At 49.0% G+C, this 24,094-nt stretch overlaps 1 protein-coding gene across 2 annotated transcripts; it reads left to right on the top strand.

Annotated features, from left to right (window-relative positions):
• The first annotated feature begins 1,437 nt into the window (after nucleotides 1–1,437).
• DMAC2 (distal membrane arm assembly component 2) lies at nucleotides 1,438–23,388 on the top strand. 2 transcript variants are annotated; one of them, XM_060258060.1, is made up of 6 exons: nucleotides 1,438–1,490; nucleotides 6,556–6,746; nucleotides 12,374–12,454; nucleotides 14,864–15,003; nucleotides 16,710–16,872; nucleotides 22,654–23,388. In XM_060258060.1, exons 1-6 carry the CDS (start codon nucleotides 1,473–1,475, stop codon nucleotides 22,868–22,870), a joined length of 810 nt encoding a protein of 269 aa, XP_060114043.1. In that variant the 5' UTR covers nucleotides 1,438–1,472; the 3' UTR covers nucleotides 22,871–23,388. The 2 variants fall into 2 exon arrangements, with proteins under 2 accessions (XP_060114043.1, XP_060114044.1); XM_060258061.1 differs by lacking the exon at nucleotides 1,438–1,490 and adding an exon at nucleotides 1,497–1,804.
• The last annotated feature ends 706 nt before the right edge of the window (nucleotides 23,389–24,094 follow it).

The following is a 24,094-nucleotide window of genomic DNA, read 5'->3' as shown; positions in this document are numbered from 1 at the left end:
TGCCAGAGCTATGGCTGACCCAAGGCCATTCCAGCAGCTGCAAGTGGAGGAGTGGGGAATCAAACCTGGTTCTCCCAGATAAGAGTCTGCCCTTTCAAGGACAATTCCTGCGATAGCTATGGCTGACCCAAGACTCTTCCAGCAGCTGGAAGTGGAGGAGTGGGAAATCAAACCCGGTTCTCCCAGATAAGAGTCCACACCCTAAACCACCATGGCAAACTAATAGAAATAAAGTGCACAATTGTAGCATCCCAAAACCATTGCCCTCCCCCTCCTCCAACCCTTGGAAAAATTGTCTTCTACAAGACAATACAGACTTTGATGTCTTTGATGACCAAGGGTCTGATTCGGTATAGGCAGCTTCATATGTCCTTGAAAGGGCAGCTGCCGTGAGAGCCCTCTCAGCCCCACCCACCTCGCAGGGTGTCTGTTGTGGGGGAGGAGATTGTGAGCACTCTGAGACTCTTTGGAGTGGAGGGCGGGATATAAATCCAATATCTTCTTATTATTATTATTACTACTGATCTCTGGGTGACAGAGATAAGTTCACCTGGAAAAAATGGCATTTGTGGACGTTGGATTCTATGGCATTATGCTCCAAACCCTACCCAGGGTTTGGGACATAATCGCATAGAATCCAACTCAGGATCCCCCCCCCCCATGTCCAGGTATTTCCCAAGCTGGAGCTGGCAAGCCTTGAGAAGATGGGGCTTGGACAGAGGATCAGCCTCCATGGGATATAATGCCACCCCGTCCATCCTCCAAAGTAGCCATTTTCCACAGGAGATTCCTTGTCGATGAAGTGTGCTTAGAGCACATGAAAGTTTACATTCTGAATAAAACTTTGTTGGTCTTAAAGGTGCAACTCGACTCCTACTTTGTTCTGGAGATCAGCTGTGATTCTGGAGGTGGGCGTCGCCAGGGCTTACCTGGAGGTTGGCAACTAGTGTTATCTCGAAGCTGAGCGTGAGCTAGCTCACAGATTTTTTTAGCCTCCAGCTCACACATTTTTGTCTTAGCTCAAGAAAAATGGCCCCAGAGCACGGTAATTTCTGCAGGAGCTCAGAACTTTAATGCCAGTAGCTCACAAAGTAGATTTTTTGCTCACAAGACTCTGCAGTTTAGAGGGAACACTGTTGACGACCCTGTGTCTTCATCTGCAATTCTTAGTGGAGTTTTCAGAAGAATTTGTAAGCATTCAGAATCCCGCCACTCTATCTGCTTCAACCTCCCTTATAGTTTTGCACCGCATCTGCCTCCGTTTCACCCCCGTGTAAACGATTCTCTGCTAGGCATGCATTTTTGAACTCCGGGTTCCAAGTAAGGGCAAGAGAACCACCGCGGGCTTCAGTCGCTGCAGCTGAGCCTGCCCAAGAGGACACGCGCATGCTCTGTAACATCGGGCGGGGAAAACCTGGAACGCCGGCCTCCTTCCCTCGCGCTTGGCCGGGTGATCACGTGACTAGTCCAAGATGGCTGCGCCCAGGACTGTAAGTGACCCGCCTTGTTTTTCTTGGCAAGAGGGTGTTGAAGGGGGGAAAGCTTGACCTTGCGGGGGATGGTGGGACTTAAAACTTCCCAATAGCTCTCTGGCATTGTTGCCTTTCTTTTACAGGGCACAGTGAGCCTGGGGAAAGGGCTGTCCATCCCAGGAAGTGTGTTGCTGCTGCTATTAGCCGGCTTCCGTTCTGTCTATTTAACCTGGCTCGGCTTTCTGCAGCATTTTTTAAAATTTTATTTTAAATTTAGGTAATGTATACTCTGTCTTTCTCGAGACGAATTACATAATGCAAGTATGGTCCAGGTGAGCAGCTCTGTTGGTCTCAAGCAATGTTCCTTCTAAGCTGCAGAATCTTGTGAGCAAAAATTCTACTTTGTGAGCGACTGGCATTCAAGTTGTGAGCTACTGCAGAAATTAGTGTGCTTTGGACTATTTTTTCCTGAGCTAAGACAAAAATGTGTGAGCTGGAGGCTAAAAATCTGTGAGCTAGCTCACGCTAACTCAGTTTAGAGGGAACACTGGACTCAAGTTAGGGTTGCCAATCCCCAGTTGGGGGCAGGGGATCTCTTGTTTTGGAGGCCCTCCTTCCACAGCAGGGTTATCAGAAAGCGGGGGTGGGGAGGGGAGAGAATGTCCACTGGGCACTCCATTATACCTTATGGAGATTGGTCCCCATAGGGTATAATGGAGAATCTGTGGGTATCTGCCTTGCTGAGGAAGGGGGTGGCTGTTTTTTGAGGTAGAGGCACCAAATTTTCAGTATAGCATCTGGTGTCTCTCCTCTCCCCCGCCCCCAAGTTTTAAAAAGATTGGACTGGAGGATCCAATTCTATGAGCCCAAAAGAAGGCAGCTCCCTCGTCCTATTGACTGTAAAGGTAGTCCCCTGTGCACTGTAATGACCATTATTTAACGCACAGAGGGCATTTAAAAGGAGCATGGTCCATTTAAATGGGGTGGCCAAAACTCCCCCCAAAACTCCCCTTGGTGTTCAATCATGTTTTTCAAGACCTTGCTTCACCCCCAAAGTCTCCCCCAACAATTTCCTGAGTCAGATCTGGCAACCCTAATGCACGTCAGTACAGTCAACAGGATGAGGGAGGAGACATAGTAAACAAGGTAACGGGACTAGGAGGTTTCAGAAATCTTAAATAAGGCACAGGTGTTATAAATGATGTGTTCATGCAAAAAAAGAAATGGTATTAGAAATGGAATGCAGCGAGAACAAGTCAAAAATATTCAGGAACTGATAATACAGATTAATAGTATACCCCACTGTCTCGGTCTCTCAGTTGATGCATTTACTAAGAACAGCCTGAGATTCAGAAATCAAGCACAGGGAGAAATCAGAAATCAAGCACATCATACCTCCTAGTCCCATTACATTTCTTACTATGTCTCCTCCCTCATCCTGTTGACTGTACTGATGAGTTGCTGATGAGTCAGATAGGGTTGTCAGCAGGGAGGTGGGTCGTGTAGTCAGATCAAGGTTGGGAAACTCCTGGAGATTTGGGGATGGAGCCTGGGGAGGACAGGAACCTCAGGGGGGTACAATGCCATACATTCCACCCTCCAAAGCAGCCATTTTCTTCAGGGAAACTGAGCTCTGTAGTTGCCGGAGATGAGCTGTAATTCTGGGAGATCCATAATTCTCAGAGCCAGTTTGGTGCAGCGATTAAGTGTGCCGACTCTTATCTGGGAGAGCCGGATTTGATTCCCCACTCCTCCACTTGCAGCTGCTGGAATGGCCTTGGGTCAGTCATAGCTCTGGCAGAGGTTGTCCTTGAAAGGGCAGCTTCTGTCAGAGCTCTCTCAGCCCCACCCACCTCAAAGAGTGTCTGATGTGGGGGAGGAAGATAAAGGAGATTGTGAGCCACTCTGAGTGGAAGGTGGGATATAAATCCACTATCTTCTTCTTCTTCTATAAATCCACTATCATCATCATCTTCTTCTTTTTCTTCTTCTTCTTCCTCCTCCTCCTCCCCAGGCCTCACATGGAAGCTGGCATTCCTACTCAGTCAGCTGCCAGTCAGAGCTGACAATACAAACGACTGACAACAGTACTCAGTATTGCCAGCTGTGACTGGCAGCAGCTGTCCAGGGTCTCTCACCGTCCTGCCTGATTCTTTTATCTGGAGGTCCCAGATTCAGTCCTTTATCTGGAGGTCCCAGGTTCAGACCTTCTGTGTGCAAAGCAGGTGCTCTACCACTGAGCCGAAATCCCACTCTGAATTAAACTGGTGATGCTTCTTCCCTTCCCCTGTATTTAATCCCTAGCCAGGTAAAGCTTCCTTGGTCTCAGATGAGAAGTGCCGTGGAATGCCCGCTTATGCTGAGGCAGCCCTTTGGTCCGTTGTCTAATCTAGCTAGCAACAAGGGAAAAGTTCTTGTAATTTGTAGAGTTTAGGGAGGATACTGCTCAGCTGCTGTGGGGCTGCGGCCAGTTGGTGGCACTGTAAGTATGCAGAAGGAAGGTCTGGTTTCTCCATAGTAACATTCTGATTATACAGGACTTCTCATTTGTAAATCTGCTGCTTTGGGGTTGGGTTTCTGTGCCTTTAACAGCCGCATGATGGACACACACAAAAATGCAGTGCACGAGGCTTCCCCCATTTCTGGATTTCCTTGTCAAGAACTCTCTACCTGTCAAGCTTCTGGCTTTACTGTACTCTGGTTAATCCACTCAGTCAGCTCAGAAGCTCTTGCTCATCTCTGCCAGAGATATTTGTGGAGACATGAGCATCCACAGCATATGTTATTCCAGCCGACATTAACAGCCCTACAGATGATTTAACGAGGGGTCTGCCTAATGCTGTTGGCTGTTCTGCCCTTTAGGGCAGGGGAATCGAACTCATATGTTATGAGGACCGCATCTGACATAAATGAAACCTTGTTGGGCCGGGCCAGGTGTGTACCTACTTAAGATTAGGTAGCAGAGACACACATTTTATAAAGAACACAAACACATATTTTTAAAAAACTTAAAACATGCTTAAAACGTTAGCACTTTTTGGTCTTAAAGGTGCCTGCTTTGAATTTCTTCCACGGGATCGAGGGAACTGGGCGAAGAAAGCTCTGGCTCTTTCCTTCCTTCCCCAGCGGACTAGGGGGGGAGCCTCAGCCAATAGAAGGAAGAGAGGCTTGGCTCAGCAGCTCCACAGTGCAATTGAGAGAGCCTGGCAAAGCAAGCTATTCTTCCCCCCTTCCTCCCCAAGGGCAGAGCCTCAGCCAATGGAGAAAATAGAGGTTTTGCTCTGTAGCTTCTGTGAAATTGAGCAAGCCTTGCAAAGCAAGCTGTTACGGAGAAGGAAGCAAGATATAGGGAGAAGGAAGCGGATGACAGCCAGTTGCTCGAGGGCCTGATAGGAGCCCTCTGGGGGCCTGATTCGGCCCCTAAACTGCATGTTTGACACCCCTGCTTTAGGGTGTCTGCTAGCTTTGCCAACCTGCAGGTGGGTAAAGGGAGAGAGGTCACTTGTAGGCTAAAGACAGCACAACTGAAGTTACAGTGACCAAATAACTAAGAATGTATTGAAACAAAATCATACAAATACGTTCAATAGAAGACTAAATAGCAATAACAATTCCCCAAAAGTTTCGCAGTTCCATCAAAGGAGTCCCAATGAACAGGAGGTTGACTTGATTATTCCTTCTTCAAATCCTCTTCTAGCATAGGGGGCTCTGACCACATATCTCAACCAAAGGCAAAAAGCTCAGAAAAAATATCAGCGTGTTTCTGATGCATCAGTAAGTTGCAAAAAGCTGCAAAACCCACAAGATTCTTTTTCAGCGCGTCCGAAGACTGCACATAGAATTCCCAATGGACAAATGGGACAGAAAGACTCCAGTAAGATTTCAAAACGGCACTAAACTCCAAAAGGCTAATGGATCTGTCGACTAATGGATCACGTTTTGCACAAAAGTGCTTTTTCATAGAGCCATTATGTTCTGTACTACTGATCAATTGATGTCAAGCTAAGACTTCTTCATATAATTCACATCAGGCACAAGCTGATCCAATAGTCGACTGGCACGTAAGGAGAAAGAAGCCTTTGGAGCCAATGTCTTTAAAGGAACTGAATACCACACAGTAAATGGTGAAGGACTGTGACTGTATGTCTCTTATGAAGGAGAAGAAAATATTGGATTTTTATCCCGCCCTCCACTTTGAATCTCAGAGTCTCAGAGCGGCTCACAATCTCCTTTATCTTCCTCCCCCATAACAGACACCCTGTGAGGTGGGTGGGGCTGGAGAGGGCTCTCACAGCAGCTGCCCTTTCAAGGACGACCTCTGCCAGAGCTATAGCTGACCCAAGGCTGTTCCAGCAGGTGCAAGTAGAGGAGGGGGGAATCAAACCCGGTTCTCCCAGATAAGAGTCCGCACACGTAACCACTACACCAAACTGGCTCTCAAACTGAACATTTCTGCATATGAACTGGATATTTTTGGGGAAAACTGGATGAAAAATACTCATATTGTGAAACCTTTGGAAATATATTTTTGTACTGTGTGTGAGGGGTATCATTGAAGAACCAACAGAGACTTTTCTGTATTTGTTTATAAATTTTTTATTGTTCATACACACACAGTTGCTGTTGTTTGTTACATTTTTGTCCCTGGCAATACAGTAGAGATAACAATAGCACACTGGGGGAGAAAGTGTAGAGGACTGGGAAAGGCAAGGGCAAACCACCCTGTAAAAAGTCTGCCGTGAAAACGTCGTGGAAGCAACGTCACCCCAGAGTCGGGAACGACTGGTGCTTGCACAGGAGACTACCTTTTCTTTGATTACTTAGTTATTTCTCATGGCTTGTTCTTGGCTTTCCAAGCCCTCGACTCAGGTTAAAAACTGTCTTTGGATCTGCAGGCCTAAATCTTTGGCTCACTGATAAAAATACCTACAAAGGGGAGGCAATTTTGACTGCTCCCCCAAGTACCTGTGAGATAAGGAAAGCTCCAAAGGTTTACCGGATCCCCTCCCCCCAGTGTCTCAATAAAACACCCCTTCCTGCTAAAGTAACAAAGCCCTACCCTCTCTGTTTGTTCTTTCTCCAGCTCTGGCATGGCAGACGACTTCCCTCATTGCTGCATGCTTGCCGGCGGTATAGCAGCCGTTCAACCGGCCCCGCCACCGGCCTCCTGAAAGGACAGATCCTTCCATATTTATACAACCGCTTCTACGACTTGGAAGCCTTCATTGATTTTGGCATGAAGCTGAAAAGTTGGAAGGTGGAAGCAAAGAACAAGTACGTGTGGCCTGGTCTGGTTTTCCTGCCAAGTTTCTAGTCCCTGTGGAGGTAGATCTTTTATTCTGTCCCCTTTTAGCTGTCTTTTTGGTGTAGAGCCAGTTTGGGGTAAAAAAAGCTCTCTCAGCCCCACCTACCTCACAGGGTGTCTGTTGTGGTGGTGGGGGGAGGTAGAGGAGACTGTGACCGCTCTGAGATTCAAAATATAGGGCAAGATATAAATCCAGTATCATCGTCGTCATCATTTCTTCTTCTTCTTCTTTTTTCTTTTTTTTCTTTTTCTTTTTCTTGTTCTTGTTCTTTTTTTTTCTTCGTCTTCTTTTTTCTTTTCTTTTTTTTCTTTTTCTTTTTCTTCTTTTTTCTATTTTTCTCTTTTTCTTCTTTTCTTCTTCTTCTTGGGAGAGCCAGTTTGGTGTAGTGGCGAAGTGCGCAGACTCTTACCTGGAAGAACCGGGTTACATTCCCCACTCCTCCACTTGCAGCTGCTGGAATGGCCTTGGGTCAGCCATAGCTCTGGCAGAGGTTGTCCTTGAAAGGGCAGACTCTTATCTGGGAGAACCAGGTTTGATTCCCCCACTCCTCCACTTGCAGCTGCTGGAATGGCCTTGGGTGAGCCGTAGCTCTGGCAGAGGTTGTCCTTGAAAGGGCAGACTCTTATCTGGGAAAACCGGGTTTGATTCCCCACTCCTCCACTTGCAGCTGCTGGAATGGCCTTGGGTCAGCCATAGCTCTTGCAGAGCTGTCCTTGAAAGGGCAGACTCTTATCTGGGAGAACCGGTTTTGATTCCCCACTCCTCCACTTACAGCTGCTGGAATGGCCTTGGGTCAGCCATAGCTCTGGCAGAGGTTGTCCTTGAAAGGGCAGACTCTCATCTGGGAGAACCGGGTTTGATTCCCCACTCCTCCACTTGCAGCTGCTGAAATGGCCTTGGGTCAGCCGTAGCTCTGGCAGAGGTTGTCCTTGAAAGGGCAGACTCTTATCTGGGAGAACCGGGTTTGATTCCCCACTCCTCCACTTGCAGCTGCTGGAATGGCCTTGGGTCAGCCATAGCTCTGGCAGAGGTTGTCCTTGAAAGGGCAGACTCTTATCTGGGAGAACCGGTTTTGATTCCCCACTCCTCCACTTACAGCTGCTGGAATGGCCTTGGGTCAGCCATAGCTCTGGCAGAGGTTGTCCTTGAAAGGGCAGACTCTCATCTGGGAGAACCGGGTTTGATTCCCCACTCCTCCACTTGCAGCTGCTGAAATGGCCTTGGGTCAGCCGTAGCTCTGGCAGAGGTTGTCCTTGAAAGGGCAGACTCTTATCTGGGAGAACCGGGTTTGATTCCCCACTCCTCCACTTGCAGCTGCTGGAATGGCCTTGGGTCAGCCATAGCTCTGGCAGAGGTTGTTCTTGAAAGGGCAGCTGCTGTGAGAGCCCTCTCCAGCCCCACCCACCTCACAGGGTGTCTGTTGTGGGGGAGGAAGGTAAAGGAGATTGTGAGCCGCTCTGAGATTCTTCGGAGTGGAGGGCAGGATATAAATCCAATATCTTCTTCTTTTCTTCTTCTTCTTTTTCTTTTTCTTCTTCTTTTTTTCTTGTAATGTCTCGGGGCTGGAGGCAAGGGCCCAGGCTCTTTGGCCGAGGGGCAGCCGAAGGAGTAGGGGAGTGGAAACTTTTATCCACTGAGACAATCAGACAGTGACTTCCTAGCTGGAAAAATGACTGGAAAAGGCTGCTGAATCAGCACCCTGGACAGTTCCTGAAATTCAGTTAGTGGTACAGCTTAGGACTGTGCCAACTCCTGAGTTTCACAGAACACTTCAGCATCATACGGAACAGAAAAGGCATGTCGCTGGTGAGCACATGCACTTCTCCTGATAGGCCCAGGTGAGGCCCAGGTATGCACGTATGGAGCTGGTGTACTTCATTCCTCCCCACCTGTCTCCCCAGTGAGGACACAATGCAACTCCCATCATTCTCCTCTCCTCCGTTTTATCCTCACAACAACCCTGCAAGGTAGGTTAGGCTGAGAGAGCATATGAGAGGCCAAAGATCACCCAACAAACCTCCACAGCAGAATGAGGATTCGAACTCGGCTGTCCCAGATCTGATCTCACAGAGTTTTCTCCCTTTTGGATGCGATGACAGTGGGAAAGCCTGGTTTTGGTGTAGTGGTTAAGTGTGTGGACTCTTATCTGGGAGAACCAGGTTTGATTCTCCACTCCTCCCCTTGCAGCTGCTGGAATGTCCTTGGGTCAGCCATAGCTCTGGCAGAGGTTGTCCTTGAAAGAGCAGACTCTTCTCTGGGAGAACTGGGTTTGATTCCCTACTCCTCCACTTGCAGCTGCTGGAATGGCCTTGGGTCAGCCATAGCTCTCACAGAGTTGTCCTTGAAAGGGCAGCTTCTGGGAGAGCTCTCTCAGCTCCACCCACCTCACAGGGTGTCTGTTGTGGGGGAGGAAGGTAAAGGAGATTGTGAGCCACTCTGAGATTCAGAGTGGAGGGTGGGGTATGAATCCAATATCATCATCTTTGCAGGACCTCGGCTACCTGGTAATGTCTGGAGAGCGCACTCTGGCTTTGGAAAGGCCACTTTAATGTATTTATTTATACGTTCAGGATATTTTTATGCCACCTCTCCAGGGAAATTAAAGTCAGAAAGCTCCCAGAAACGGCTGCAATGCAATAAACATAACTCTCTAAAATGCAGTGTACTACACAGTAATATAAGTCTAGAAATGACAATATGTCTACGCAGGGGTGTCAAACTCATTTGTTATGAGGGCTGGATTTGACATAAATGAGACCTTGTCGGGCCGGGCCTAGTATGTTACAAAATGTAATGCCAGGTAGCGGACATATAAAATTTATAAAGGGCACAGACACACAATTAAAGAATTTTTTTTTGCTTAAAACATGCTTAAAATATTAGCACATTTGCAATATTTGTTTTACAATGTCGCCTCTTGCTATGAATTATTGCATCAAAAACTGCAGACAATGTCTGAATGTGTGCTGTTCAGGTGTGCACAACTGCAAGTTGCAAACCTACTTTTGATTCATTGACATTCATTACAGACATTTTGTGGTCAATGCTTTGAGCCTAAGAGCCAGAGGAACATGAAGCAGCTGGGCACTGTGAGCTTTACAGAAGTTGCTTCACGTACTAGTCAAGAACATGTGAAGGCACCATGGCACATACTGGGGGCTATGTGCTTGTCTACAAAACTATCATTTTCCCGAGAAAAAATCAAAGGAAATGTGAAAGAAAAATTAAGGAAAATTTGCTGGGTAAACCTAGGGTGGAACATACTCTCAGCCTAATGCTGATATTTCTCTTCTAAATAGTTCACATGCTTTCCTATTGAGAAAGACTGGAAGGCATGAGTACAGTGAAAAAGAGTAGGGGAACCCAGTTACACCCACAATACTTTACACCCACATGCTTTCCTGTTGAGAAAGACTGGAGGGCATCAGTACAGTGAAAAAAGAGGAGGGGAACCCAGTTACACCCACAACAATGTCAACAAAACTCTCTCTTTCTGTGTAGCAAGGCAAAAAGTTCATACCTTCACTAAAACGTTGCTAGTCTTAAAAATGCTCTTTGTAGCTCTCCTGATGGTGGGGACTATGCAAAAGAAGCTCTGGCTTTTTCTTGCCTTCCTCAGGGCATGAGGAGGGGGAGGAGCCTCAGCCATTCATTAGAAGGAAGAGAGGCTTGTCTCAGTAGCTCTGCAGGGTGATTAATTGAGCCTGGCAGAGCTATAGAGCCAAGCTCCCTCATTGGCTGAGGCTGCTACTCCCTCCTCCTCCTCCTCCCTTTGGGGAAAGGGAAGGGGTAGAGGAAAAAGCTGTTTTGCTGCTCTGGTTTATCCGGGGAGAAATATAAAATGGCAACTGAAAAAAGCAGGCAAGGGAAAATGAAGCAGAAGCCAGTTGCTGAAGGGCCTGATTGGAGCCCTCTGTGGGCCGGATCTAGCCTGCAGGCCGTATGTTTGACACCCCTGATCTACAGTCTTAACACTTGCAAGATATAATCTAGTAATACAATCACAAAATATGCCCACAGAACTAAACTGAAAGAGAGTCCAATTCACAGATTACATCAGGATACGCACAAAAGCTATCTGCTCTTCAGATAAGTCAGCAAAAAGTCCCTTTCGTAGCTGGAATGCATGCCTTTCCAAAAGTTGTCTAGCTGACCGGTGATTGACTCTACAGTCTGGTTTCAAATATCTTTATCTTGATCTCCAGCTGTTTTCTGATAAGAGCAACATCCTCTTAAGCTGTAAAATTTTTCATAGTAGAGGAAAATGCCATTCAAAGACGGAACACCTAAAGCCTCTGGCATTTAGTACTGAGTTTCACCAAAATTCACTGCCACAGGAATTCACTGCCACGGGAGGTGGTGGCAGCTACAAGCATAGCCAGCTTCAAGAGGGGGTTAGATAAAAATATGGAGCAAAGGTCCATCAGTGGCTATTAGCCACAGTGTGTGTGTGTATATATATGTATGTGTGTGTGTATAATGTTTTTTGGCCACTGTGTGATACAGAGTGTTGGACTGGATGGGCCATTGGCCTGATCCAACATGGCTTCTCTTATGTTCTTAAATTTTTCAACAGGTGTGACCAGGGGTCATTTTGTAGGAAAATAGGTGGTGGAGCTCATTAGCATAACTCATTAGCATATGCCGCCCCCCCCCCACCGCCAAAAGCAATCCAATGGAAGAAAGGAGAGCCCCAGGTGAGCGAGGCATTCTTGGACTGGCTAGAGATCCAGCCAGCCCAAGCAGGCCTCGCTTGCCTGGGGCTCTCCTGGGCCACCCCCCCTCCAGTCAAAAGGCCAGCAAGCCACCCACTGCCCAAAACCACATAAGAAGAGGAGAAAGGGTGGTGCAGGCTTCTCCAGGGGTGAATGAGGGCTGCTGAGGGTGTGGCAAAGCCCCTGGTGGCTGGATGGCTGCCCGCTCTCCTCATCCAGGGATTGTTATGCAGCTGCACCTACTATTCACTGGGGTAGGTAGGTGGGGAGGAAGAGAGGGAACCCTCAGAAAGATTCAGGAGCTGTGCTCTTGTGAGCTCCTGCTGAATCTGAGGCATGGGCGTGGCGTCTTTCAAGATATTAAAAACCGGACTGTAGCGTCGATCACCGGTTACTCTAACTCTAGAAATCTTTTTCTTTTGCTTGTACCTCTCCAGGGGAAGCTGCCTGAGGCAGCCTTACAAAATAACATAATAAAGGAAAGGAAAGGTCCGCTGTGCAAGCACCAGTCGTTTCCGACTCTGGAGTGACGTTGTTTTCACAACGTTTTCACAGCAGGCTTTTTACGGGGTGGTTTGCCATTGCCTTCCCCAGTCATCTAGGCTTGGAAGGATGGAAGGCTGAGTCAACCTCGAGTCGGCTACCTGAAAACCCAGCTTCCACCGGGGATCGAACTCAGGTCGTGAGCAGAACTTAGGACTGCAGTACTGCAGCTTTACCACTCTGCACCACGGGGCTCTTCATAATAAAGCATCACATTAAATGCTATAAAAGGAGGGGGGCAACTTAAAAAAAACACCCAGCCGAAGAATAACAAACAAGTAATTGTCTTTCTGGGTTTCTCCTTCGAGTAGCACCTGACTATGTTTTCCATCCACAGTCACTATCTCAAAATACAGAAAAAGTATGGCAACGAGATGGCAGCTGCTGCTTTTGCCCTGATGCTCAAAGGAGGTGTCAGGTACGTGGGAGCTGGTTCCATCACGGTGTCCTTTGGCAGCAGGTGGGACCTCGGAAGGAGCTTCCGGACTCCCTCTTGGACTCTCTGATCTGAGACTCTGATTCAGAGAGAAGGGCAGGGTATAAATCTACTGTCTTCTTCTCCTCCTCCTCCTTCTCCTCCTCCCTCTCCTCCTTCTCTTCCTTCTTCTTCTCCTCCTCCTCCTCCCCCCTCTCCTCTTCCTTCTCCTCCTCCCTCTCCTTCTCCTTCTCCTCCTCCTTCTTCTCCTCCTCCTCCCTCTCCTCCTCCTTCTTCTCTTCCTTCTCGTTTTCTTCCTTCTCCTCCAACTTCTCCTTCTTCTCGTCCTCCTTCTTTTCCTTCTCCTCTTCCCTCTCCTCCTTCTCTTCCTTCTTCTTCTCCTCCTCCTCCCCCCTCTCCTCTTCCTTCTCCTTTTCCTTCTCCTTCTCCTCCTCCTCCTCCTTCTTCTTCTCCTCCTCCCTCTCCTCCTCCTTCTTCTCTTCCTTCTCGTTTTCTTCCTTCTCCTCCAACTTCTCCTCCTCCTTCTTCTCGTCCTCCTTCTTTTCCTTTTCCTTCTCCTCCTCCTCCTCCCTCTCCTCCTTCTCCTTCTTCTCCTTCTCCTCCTCTCTCTCCTCCTCCTTCTTCTCCTCCTCCTTTCTTTCTCTTCCTTCTCCTCATTTTCTTCCTTCTCCTCCAACTTCTCCTCCTCCCTCTCCTCCTCCTCCTCCTCCTTTTCCTCCTCCGTCTCCTTCTCCTTCCTCTCCTTCTTCTTCTCCTCCTCCCTCTCCTTCTCCTTCTTCTACTTCTCCTGCTCCTCCTCCTCCTCCTCCTTCTTCTCTTCCCTCTCCTCATTTTCTTCCTTCTCCTCCTTCTTCTCGTCCTCCCTCTCCTCCTCCTCCTCCTGTTCCTCCTCCATCTCCTTCTCCTTCTTCTACTTCTCCTCCTGCTCCTCCTCCTCCTCCTTCTTCAACATTATTTGAGTGCCTTTTATTACAAACCGCTCATTGCCAAGGTGGGATCTTGGCACAAAGCTGGCGGAGGGCTTACGTTGCCAGTTCTTCATTGCATCCATGATTCTGTTCTTGATTTCAGTTGACATGACAAGGTCTGGAGGACTGGGTGGGAAAGCCCTCATAAGAACAAGGAGAGACCTGTTGGATCAGATGGGTGCTCAATCTAGCTAGCATCTCTATCTCACACTGTTGCCAACGTGTTTCCTCTGGGAGGCTAACAAAAGGTTATAGAGGCAGCTGGCTTGGCTTGGAGGAGCAATTTTAGAGAGACCAGTGCCTTCTCCAAGCTGGCTGATGGGGTGGTGGGGACTTTGAGAGCCACACAATATGTGTGAAAGAGCCCCCACGTGACTCCCAAGCCACAGTTTGACCACCTCTGTTATAGAGACCTCCCCTTTGCTCAAATGGATTCGGGCCCCTTTGTTTTCAAGCACAGCCTCGTGAGTTCTTTGGAAAGAGGGTAGCAAAAACAAATATACATTTTTAATCTTTTGTATCAGGAAAAGCTGTACTTGGCAACATGGATAAATTCTTCTTCTAATCTCAGGTTCCATGTTTACATTCACCTTCTCCTTTTGCTTGAGGTGCCCAGGAAAGCCTTCAGGGACAGTTTGATCAAAGTATCAAAGAGAGCCAGTTTGGTGTGGTGGTGAAGTGTGTGGACTCTTATCTGGGAGGACCAGGTATGATTCCCCACTCCTCCACTCGCACCTGCTGGAATGGTCTTGGGTCAGCCATAGCTCTCGCAGAGTTGTCCTTGAAAGGGCAGCTTCTGTCAGAGCTCTCTCAGCCCCACCCACCTCATGGGCAATGCTCCCTCAAAGCTGTGGAGTCATAAGAGCAAAAATTCTATTTTGTGAGCTCCTGGCATTAAAGTTGTGAGCTCCTGCATAAGTTAGTCAGTTTGGTGTAGTGGTTAAGTGTGCGGACTCTTATCTGTGAGAACTGAGTTTGATTCCCCACTCCTCCACTTGCTCCGGCTGGAATGGCCTTGGGTCAGCCATAGCTCTGGCAGAGGTTGTCCTTGAAAGGACAGCTGCTGTGAGAGCTCTCTCAGCCCCACCCACCTCACAGGGTGTCTGTTGTGGGGGAGGAAGGTAAAGGAGATTGTGACTACTCTGAGACACTGAAATTCGAAGTGGAGGGCGGGATATAAATCCAGTATCATCTTCTTTTTTTGGAGCCATTTTTTCTAAGCTAAGACAAAAGTCTGTGAGCTGGAGGCTAAAAATCTGTGAGCTAGCTCACACTAACTCAGCTTAGAGGGAACACTGCTCACGGGGTGTCTGTAGTGGGGGAGGAAGATAAAGGAGATTGTGAGCTGCTGTGAGACTCCGAGATTCGGAGTGGAGGGTGGGATATAAATCCAATATCTTCTTCTTCCCCCCACCCCCTACAGGTTCCAGGGGCAAACTGAATGGTACCGAGAGCACAATATAAAGCGATATCGTGTGGACCTGGCACGTTACCTAAGATTCCCCTTGGAAGCGATCGACTTCAGCGATTCGATCATCAACTATGATGGCCTGGGCTGCCTTGGTGAGACTCTGGCCGCGAATCGAGGCCGGTGGAGATGATTCTTGCCCTTTTTTGAACATTCAAAAATGTGTTTTCCTCCCCAAGTCCTTTCGGAAAGCGTTAAGCAACCGGCAGTCCTGAATTCAAATCGGGCCCCATGCTGCTTTCCCAGTTTGCCTCCCGATTTCTTCCTCCTATAGACTAGGGCCGTCGTTTTCCTATGCGAAGCTTAGAGAGTGCTTCCTCTGTTGGTTTGTACTGTTCACGGCTGGTTTTCTGGCCATGTCACCTGAGCGGTTGGATGAAGGGGGTGCTGACGTGCCATGGGAAGGGGGCTTGGCTCATACCCAGCTGCCAGCCACTCAGGAGACGATTAGGATCTCCCAGGGCTTTTTTTGGAGCAGGAACTCCTTTGCATATTAGGCCACACCCCCTGATGTAGCCAATCCTCCTGGAGCTTACAGGAGGACCTGTACGAAGAGCTCTGTAAGCTCTCGGAGGATTGGCTGCATCGGGGTGTGTGGCCTAATATGCAAAGGAGCTCCTGCTAGAATTCCACCCCTGCACACACCCCTGATGTAGCCATTCCTCCTGGAGCTTACAGGAGGACCTGTACGAAGAGCCCTGTAAGCTCTTGGAGGAGTGGCTACATCAGGGGTGTGTGGCCTAATATGCAAAGGACTTCCTGCTCCAAAGGAAAAAAGCCCTGGCATCTCCTTCGGGGCTAGCGCATCTGTTGGCCAGTCCAAGCCAAGCAACGCAGGCCTGGGGGGAGTGATGGGTGTATTATGCTGGGGGTTCCACAGAGAACAAATTCTGGAGGAGCAGTGGACGTTCTGTCAGAATTAAGCTCTGCCCCCTGACCTCAGGGCCTCCCCGCCTTCTGGGACTGCTGCACGCCCAGCCCATCTCTCGTGCACCTCTGGGTTGCCATGAGGGCAAGAAACTTAGTTTTGCAAGCCTTGGAAGGTTAAATTCTGTGCTGAGCCTGGGAATACATCCTGCGGGTTCCATCCTGTGCACTCATAGTTGCTAAGAGAGCCAGTTTGTGTCGTGGTTAAGTGCGTGGACTCTTATCTGGGAGAACCGGGTTTGATTCCCCACTCCTCCACTTGCAGCTGCTGGAATGGCCTTGGGTCAGCCATAGCTCTCACAGAGTTGTCCTTGAAAGGGCAGACTCTTATCTGGGAGAACCGGGTTTGATTCCCCACTCCTCCACTTGCAGCTGCTGGAATGGCCTTGGGTCAGCCATAGCTCTGGCAGAGGTTGTCCTTGAAAGGGCAGCTTCTGTCAGAGCTCTCTCAGCCCCACCTACCTCAGAGGGTGTCTGTTGTGGGGGAGGAAGGTAAAGGAGATTGTGACTGCTCACAATGAGTAAAGGGAATTTCTTCTTCTTCTACTACTGCTACTACTATTACCTGGAGCCAGTTAAGAGCAAACCCAAGAACTGAAGCAGGGGAATCGCTGCCTTGCATCTCCCTCTCAGCCTTTGCACGGTGCTAGTCCTCAAAAAGATCGAAGTCAGGTGTCTTGTGTAAATTACACCCAATTGAGTTACATTTAATATATCGATTCGCTGATCCTATTAGTTGCAGGGGCGGGGCGGAGCTCTGATGCTTCGTTAGGGAGTCAGGAGGCCCCCATCCAGGTTATGCCTTGTGCCGCCACGTGCTTGCAAATGAAGCACAGCCGTTATTGACCACCCCCTTCTCTTCTGCCACCCGCAGTTCACCTGAAAGCGCTGAAACATCTCAATCTCAGCCGATGCCCCAACGTGGACGACTGGTGCCTGAGCCGGCTGCACGTCTTCGGGGACACGCTGGAAGAGCTGTCCCTTGCGGGCTGCCCCCGGATCACCGAGAGGGGGCTGGGTTGCCTTCACCATCTGGAGTGAGTCCATGCCGCCAGTGTGCACATTTCTGCTTTTGGCTCCCTTTCAGCATCTGCTTCATGCAAAAACCAGCTCACTTTCAGTGAGACGCATGAAGCCGCCTGGTACTGAAACAGAGCTTCAGTCCTCAAGGTCAATATTGTCTACTCAGGCTGACAGCGGCTCTCCAGGATCTGAGGAATTGCTTCGTTCAACTGGCAACAGCTCCCCCAAGGTCGCAGGTCTTTCACCTCCCACCTGGTCATTTTTAACTGGAGATGCCGTGGATTGAACCGGGGACCCTCTGCATGCCAAGCAAAGGCAGTACCACTGAGCTACAGCCCCACTTCCTGGCTCTCCAGGGTATCAGGCTGAGGTTTTTCCCATCCCCTCCTGCCTGGTCCTTTTCACTGGAGATGCTAGGAATTGAACCTGGGGCCTTCTGCATGCCAGGCAGATGCTCTAGCACTGAGCTACAGCCCCACTTCATGGCTCTCCAGGGTCTCAGGCTGAGGTCTTTCCCATCACCTCCTGTCTGCTCCTTTTAACTGGGGATTTAACCTGGGACCTTCTGCATGCCAATCAGATGCTCTACCACTGAGCTACAATCCCACTTCCTGGCTCTCCAGGGTCTCAGGTTGAGATCTTTCCCATCACCTCCTGCCTGCTCCTTTTACCTGGGGATGCTGGGGATTGAACCTGGGACTTTCTGCATGCCAATAAGATGCACTACCACTGAGCTACAGTTCCACTTCACGGCTCTCCAGGGTCTCAGGCTGGGGTCTTTCCCATCAACTCCTACTTGGTCCTTTTAACTGGAGATGCTGGGGATTGAACCTGGGACCTTCTGCATGCCGACCAGAGGCTCTACCACTGAGCTACAGCCCCACTTCATGGCCTTCCAGGGTCTCAGGCTGAGGTCTTTCCCATCCCCTCCTGCCTGGTCCTTTTCACTGGAGATGCTGGGATTGAAGCTGGGACCTTCTGCATGCTGAGCAGATGCTCTTCCACTGAGCCACGGCCCCTCAGCCCAAAGTCCCTCAGAGGACTATTGTTGCTTCCGCCAGCATCCTCAAGCTCCCATCCTTTGTTCAGGGGGTGGAAAAGGAGCAGGGCAAATTTGCCAGGGACCACAGAATCCCCATGACCGCTGGACACTTCACAAAACAGGCCCAGCTTCCTACACCTGCTGGCCTCTTTTGTCAGGCTCGAAGCCAACAGACTGAGAATGTTTTCTGAAGCCAGGAATCGCGAGATGCTTGCCAGGTGTTGGGTGGAGGCAGCTGGAAAACCAGATGAGCCAGAGTATGCTCGGGCAATGGGGTATCCCTTTCGTTCGGGAGTGTGAGTCACTGCTGGTATACGGGCGTGGCGTTGGCAAGATTCTTTTGTAGTCCTGCCCCGTGGAGATAGTGATACCAATTTCTACAGGGTGATCTACCCTTTCCCGCTGTTTGTGTGATCCCCCCACAAAAAAAACCCCCTGCCCCCCTTCAAACTGGGACAGAAAACTTGTCCTAACAGGGCCCAATTAGGAGTAAACGGTTTTGAAATGTGTGGTTGGTGAGAGAAGATATTAAGGGAGGAAATGGGCAGTTCCTTCCTCCTTTCTAATCCTAGAATTCTGGGTCACCCAGTGAAACCCAACAGCGGTCCAATGAAGTCTTGCTTCGACTAATCAGCTTTTGGAATTCCCCGCCACATGATTCAGCGGTGACCTTTCTCCTTGGTTGCCTTTTTTAAAAAAAAAAATAGAGCAGGTGGATTCCCAGGATGAAGCTCATTAACTATGACGGCAGAATGGAGCCTCCTCCTTTAGGAGCAGCGTACCTCAGAGTTGATCTCTCATTTCCTGTTTCAGTTAACTCCCTGGGCCCCAAAAAACAATTCCGAAACAAGTAAGGATATATTCCCCTCACAGGGCCTGATTAATTAAGAGCATCAGAAGAGCCCTGTTGGGTCAGACTGGTGGTCCCTCTAGTCCAGCATCCTGTCTCACACAGTGGCCAGCCAGTTCCTCTGGAGGGCCAACCACAGGGCAGAGAGGCCGAGGCCTTCCCCTGAGAAGAACATCAGAAGAGCCCTGCTGGACCAGACCAGTGAGGGTCCATCTAGTCCAGCCTCCTGTCTCACACAGTGGCCAGCCAGTTCCTCTGGAGGGCCAACCACAGGGCATGGAGGCTGAGGCCTTCCTCTGATAAGAACATCAGAAGAGCCCTGCTGGATCAGACCAGCGGTCCATTCAGTCCAGCATCCTTTATTACATAGTGGCCAGCCAGTTCCTCTGGAGGGCCAGCAACAGGGCAGAGAGGCCGAGGCCTCCATCTGATAAGTCCATAAAAAGAGCCCTGCTAGATCAGACCAGTGGTCCACCTAGTCCAGCCTCCTGTCTCACACGGTGGCCAGCCAGTTCCTCTGGAGGGCCAACATCAGGGCAGAGGACGAGGCCTTCAGAAAAACATAAGAAGGGCCCTGCTGGATCAGATGAATAGTCCATCCAGTCCAGCATCCCCTCTCACACAGTGGCCAACCAGTTCCTCTGGAGGGCCAACCACAGGGCATTCAGGCCGAGGCCTTCCCCTGAGGTTGCCTCCTGGCTCTGGGATTTGGAGGATCAGTGCCTCTAAATGTGGAGGTTCTCGGTCACCAGGGCTAGTAGCCATGGATAGACTTATCCTTCATGATTCTGTCTGATCTCCTTTTCAAGCTGTTTATTCCAGTGGCCGTCACTAGAACCTCTGGCAGCAAATCCTACATTTTAGTCACTCTCTGGCCTTGTTTACACAGTGTGTCGAGTCCGTGTTAAACTGACCCGGTTCTGTTCCGAATATCTTTGTTCCGGATATTATCGAGCAGACTGCCATGCTGCAGTTCGAATCACTCCGCGGTGAAACCGTCTTCTGCTGTCCACACGATGGCACCACGCAGTTCTTTTTTGGATTCCTCCGCTGTTATGCGCATGCGCGCATTATGCACACACGCGCAGACGTTAAAACATTATGCGGTTATGTGCATATCGCTAAGTAGTAACAAAAAAATGGCAACCGTTAACCGGTTGTCTGAGGCTCCTTTCGCTCTGGGACAGCCTTCAGACATCTGGAAGTTGGTTAATATTGCAGCAGAACTTTCCAGACGGAGAAAACTACGAGGTGAAACCGGACAACTCAAAAAGCACCACAAAGGAGCAGATAACAAAATAATCCGGTTTGGAGAAAGATTGGCAGAGGGGCGACAACAATTGACTAACGGGAGGCAGATGTTGCTGTCTGATCAGCCGCTTTTAATCCGGTAGGAAACAGCAGCGACAACTGATTAGACTGTGCGTCTGAACAGGCCCTCTGTGTAAAAGCCATATATATATATATTTTTGTCTGTCCTGAATCTGCTCCCATCAGCCTCATGAGATGCCCTCGACTTCTAGTATTTGGGTGAAAGAGTAAGGTTTCCCTTTGTCAACTCTGTCCACCCCATGCATAATTTTGTAAATATCTGCCATGTCCAGCGTTCCCTCTAAGCTGAGTTCGCGTGAGCTTGCTTACAGATGTTTAGCCTCCAGCTCACACATTTTTGCCTTAGCTCAGGAAGGATGACCCCAGAGCACCATGATTGCTGCAGCAGCTCACAACTTTAAAGCCAGTAGCTCACAAAGTAGAATTTTTGCTCACAAGACTCTACAATTTAGAGCAGGGGTGCCCAACCCCCGGGCCGTGGACCGGTACCAGTCCGTGGCCTGTTAGCAACCGGGCCATGAGTTGTATAATTATTTCATTATATGTTACAATGTAGTAATAATACAAATAATAAGACGACGACATTGGATTTATATCCTGCCCTCCACTCCAAATTTCAGAGACTCAGAGCAGCTCACAATCTCATTTACCTTCCTCTCTCACAACAGACACCCTGTGAGGTAGGTGGGGCTGTGAGAGCTCTCCCAGAAGCTGCTCTTTCAAGGACAACTCTTGCGAGAGCTATGGCTGACTCAAGGCAATTCCAGCAGCTGCAAGTGGAGGAGTGGGGAATCAAACGCGGCTCTCCCAGATACGAGTTCGCACACTTGACCACTACACCAAACTGGGTGGGGCTGAGAGAGATCTGACAGAAGCTGCACTTTCAAGGACAACTCCTGCAAGAGTTATGGCTGACCCAAGGCCATTCCAGCAGCTGCAAATGGAGGAGTGGGGAATCAAACCCGGTTCTCCCAGATAAGAGTCCACACCCTAAACCACCATGGCAAGCTAATAGAGATAAAGTGCACAATTGTAGCATCCCCAAACCATTGCCCTCCCTCTCCTCCGACCCTTGGAAAAAATGTCTTCCACAAAACCGGTTCCTGGTCCCAAAAAGGTTGGGGACCACTAGTTTAAAGGGAACATTGGTTCCCCCTTAGGGGTCTCTTTTCTAAAGTGAAAAATCCCAGATTCTTCAACCTTTCCTCATAGGGAGGGAGTTCTAACCATTGGGTAACCTCCTCTATACTTTTTTGGACTCTGCCGTTTCCTTTTAGTAGAACAAAGCAGGAGTCAAGTGACACCTTTAAGACCAACAAAAGTTTTATTCCAAATGTAAGCTTTCGTATGCTAGAAGCACACTTCATCAGACAATAGGGTGGAATGCCCAGCAGTCCAGAGAAAGCGGGCAGTGTTTGTGTTGACTGGGCTGAAACAACAAGGAGGCAATATAAGTCAGAAAAGCAAATTGATGTCTATGTCATTAGGTGTGAAGTGCGAGTCTGTAGTAATGTTAGCTCTGGGTCAAAATGAAGGCGTTAGTTTCCTCAGGGTTTTAATTGAAACATGTAACACACACACAAACACCAGTCTAGTTTGCCATTAGAAAAAAGAATACATTAAAATATAGTGGAAGATGGGTTAGTATATGTAATGAGATAAACGGCTCATATCCCTTATGTCAGTACAAAGAACCAGTTCGGTGTAGTGGTTAAGTGTACAGACTCTTATATGGGAGAACCGGGTTTGATTCCCCACTCCTCCACTTGCAGCTGCTGGAATGGACTTGGGTCAGCCATAGCTCTTGCAGGAATTGTCCTTGAAAGGGCAGCTGCTGTGAGAGCTCTCTCAGCCCCACCCACCTCACAGGGTGTCTGTTGTGGGGGAGGAAGTCACAGGAGATTGTGAGCTGCTATGAAACTCTTGAGTGGAGGGCGGAATATGAATCCAATGTCTTCTTCAAAAAGATATTATTCTGATAATGTCCTTTTAGTTAAAGCTTTCTGTAAAAGCCGCCTATTTGAACTTTGCTGCCCTGCTTACGGTGGGGGAGGAACAGAAAGGCGTGATAACAATGACACGCACTGGTCTTTGTTCCAGGATTACATGAAGACCAAGTTCTATGAAGAAAGGTTGAGGGAGCTGGGCATGTTTAGCCTGGAGAGGAGGCGGCTGAGAGGTGATGGGATCACCATCATCAAGTACTTGAAGGTCCTATAGATGAGGGTGTGGAATTTTGTTCTGTGGCCCCAGAAGGTAGGACCAGAACCAATGGGTTGAAATTAAAAGAGTTTCCAGCTCAACATTAGGAAGAACTTCCTGACAGAGCGATTCCTCAGTGGAACAGGCTTCCTCGAGAGGTGGTGGGCTCTCTTTCCTTGGAGGTTTTTAAACAGTGGCTAGATGGCCCTCTGACAGCAATGCAGATCCTGTGAATTTAGGAGGAGGTATTTGTGAGTTTCCTGCATTGTGCAGGGGGTTGGACTGGATGACCTTGGAGGTCACTTCCAACTCTATGATTCTATGAAGTCTGGAAATGTGGCTTTATTAACGCCTTCCCCTCCCTCACAGAAGCCTCAGACGCCTGGACGTCTCCGACCTCCCCTCCGTCCCCTACAAGGGTCTGGTCCGGATCTTGCTGGAGGAGATGTTGCCCCAGTGTGAGGTCGTCGGGATCCACTACGATGAAGAACTCGCTCTGCCCACTGAGCCCAATGCTCACCAAGGTCAAATAGAGGAGCCGCAAGGAGCAGCCTACATCCCGAAAACCCGAGAGAGCCCTGCATGAGTGGGGCAGGTGGAGGGTCAAGAGAGGTTTTCCCTTCTCCCCCCTTCTCTCCTTGGATCCCTCATTGCACTCAGGCTGTTAAGAAGGAAGCAAAAAATAAACAAAAAATTGGGTAGTTCTGAACTACCCCCGGACTTCTGTAAGTTAGTATTCCCATCGGTTGCCCTTATATCCAGGCCCTGAGGGATCTGCTCAAGTTCCACAGGGCCTGTAAAACAGAGCGCTTTTACCAGGCTTTCAGCTGAAGCTGTGGATGTCAGTTGTTACCGGCCTCCCCCCCCTGCCTCATTCCATCCCAGTGCTATAAGACCTCTTGCACCTGGACAATAGGTCATGTCTGTGAGGCAGAACCTGCCATTCTAGTCTCTTATCAATACTCTGTAGTTTTAGATTTTATATGTTTTAAATTGATCTTTTGTTGTTTTTGCTGTCGATTGTTTTTATGATGTAACCCGCCCTGAGCTTGTCCTACGGGAAGGGTGGGCTAAAGATCGAATAAAATAAATAAATATCATAAATGGTGCCTCCATGTTCAGAGACAGGGGTGGAAATCTAGCAGGAGCTCCTTTGCATATTAGGCCACACACCCCTGAGGTAGCCAGTCCTCCAAGAGCTTACAGGGCTCTTTTTTCTAAGCTCTTGGAGGATTGGCTACATCAGGGTGTGTGGCCTAATATGCAAAGGAGCTCCTGCTAGAATTCCACCCCTGTTCAGAGGCTATATGCCTGTGGATTCTTTGGGTGAGGGACCAAAACCATCGAAGTAGCCAGAAATAAACAAGCAGCCCATGCCCTTAACTTGCGGGCTTGCCAGGGAATCAACTCAACCTTCGCTTTGACTGATCTGCTGATAATCTCAAAGGTGCTTTTATTGTCTCGCACGCTGAATTGTGTGTAACTTCCTGGAACGTTTCTTTGTTTTTCTTGGAACAGGGGGAAAGTGCCCTGTCTTGATCTGATTCCAGCCTAATCTTTATCTGATTCCAGACTAAGCGCTGCCCCATCCGCGAGAGCGAAAATTCCATCTAGGCAGACGTTCTGTTACGACCAAGTACAGCCCCGCGCTGCACATGCTGTAGATAACCTCATAAGCGTGCCGTAAAAGGCAGCAAACTTCTCAGGTTGCCTATGCAGCATCGAGGAGTTCAGGTAGACTGTTTCTGAATATGGTGGCTAAATCACAGTTTAGGTTTGTTTTCCTCTGAGCAGAGCCTACACTGCTTAT

Source organism: Heteronotia binoei, chromosome 17, assembly GCF_032191835.1.
Source record: "Heteronotia binoei isolate CCM8104 ecotype False Entrance Well chromosome 17, APGP_CSIRO_Hbin_v1, whole genome shotgun sequence".
In the NCBI taxonomy this organism is placed as follows: Eukaryota; Metazoa; Chordata; class Lepidosauria; order Squamata; family Gekkonidae; genus Heteronotia; species Heteronotia binoei.
Note: the sequence above shows the minus strand (reverse complement) of the source record. Positions and strands in the feature narration are given on the sequence as shown.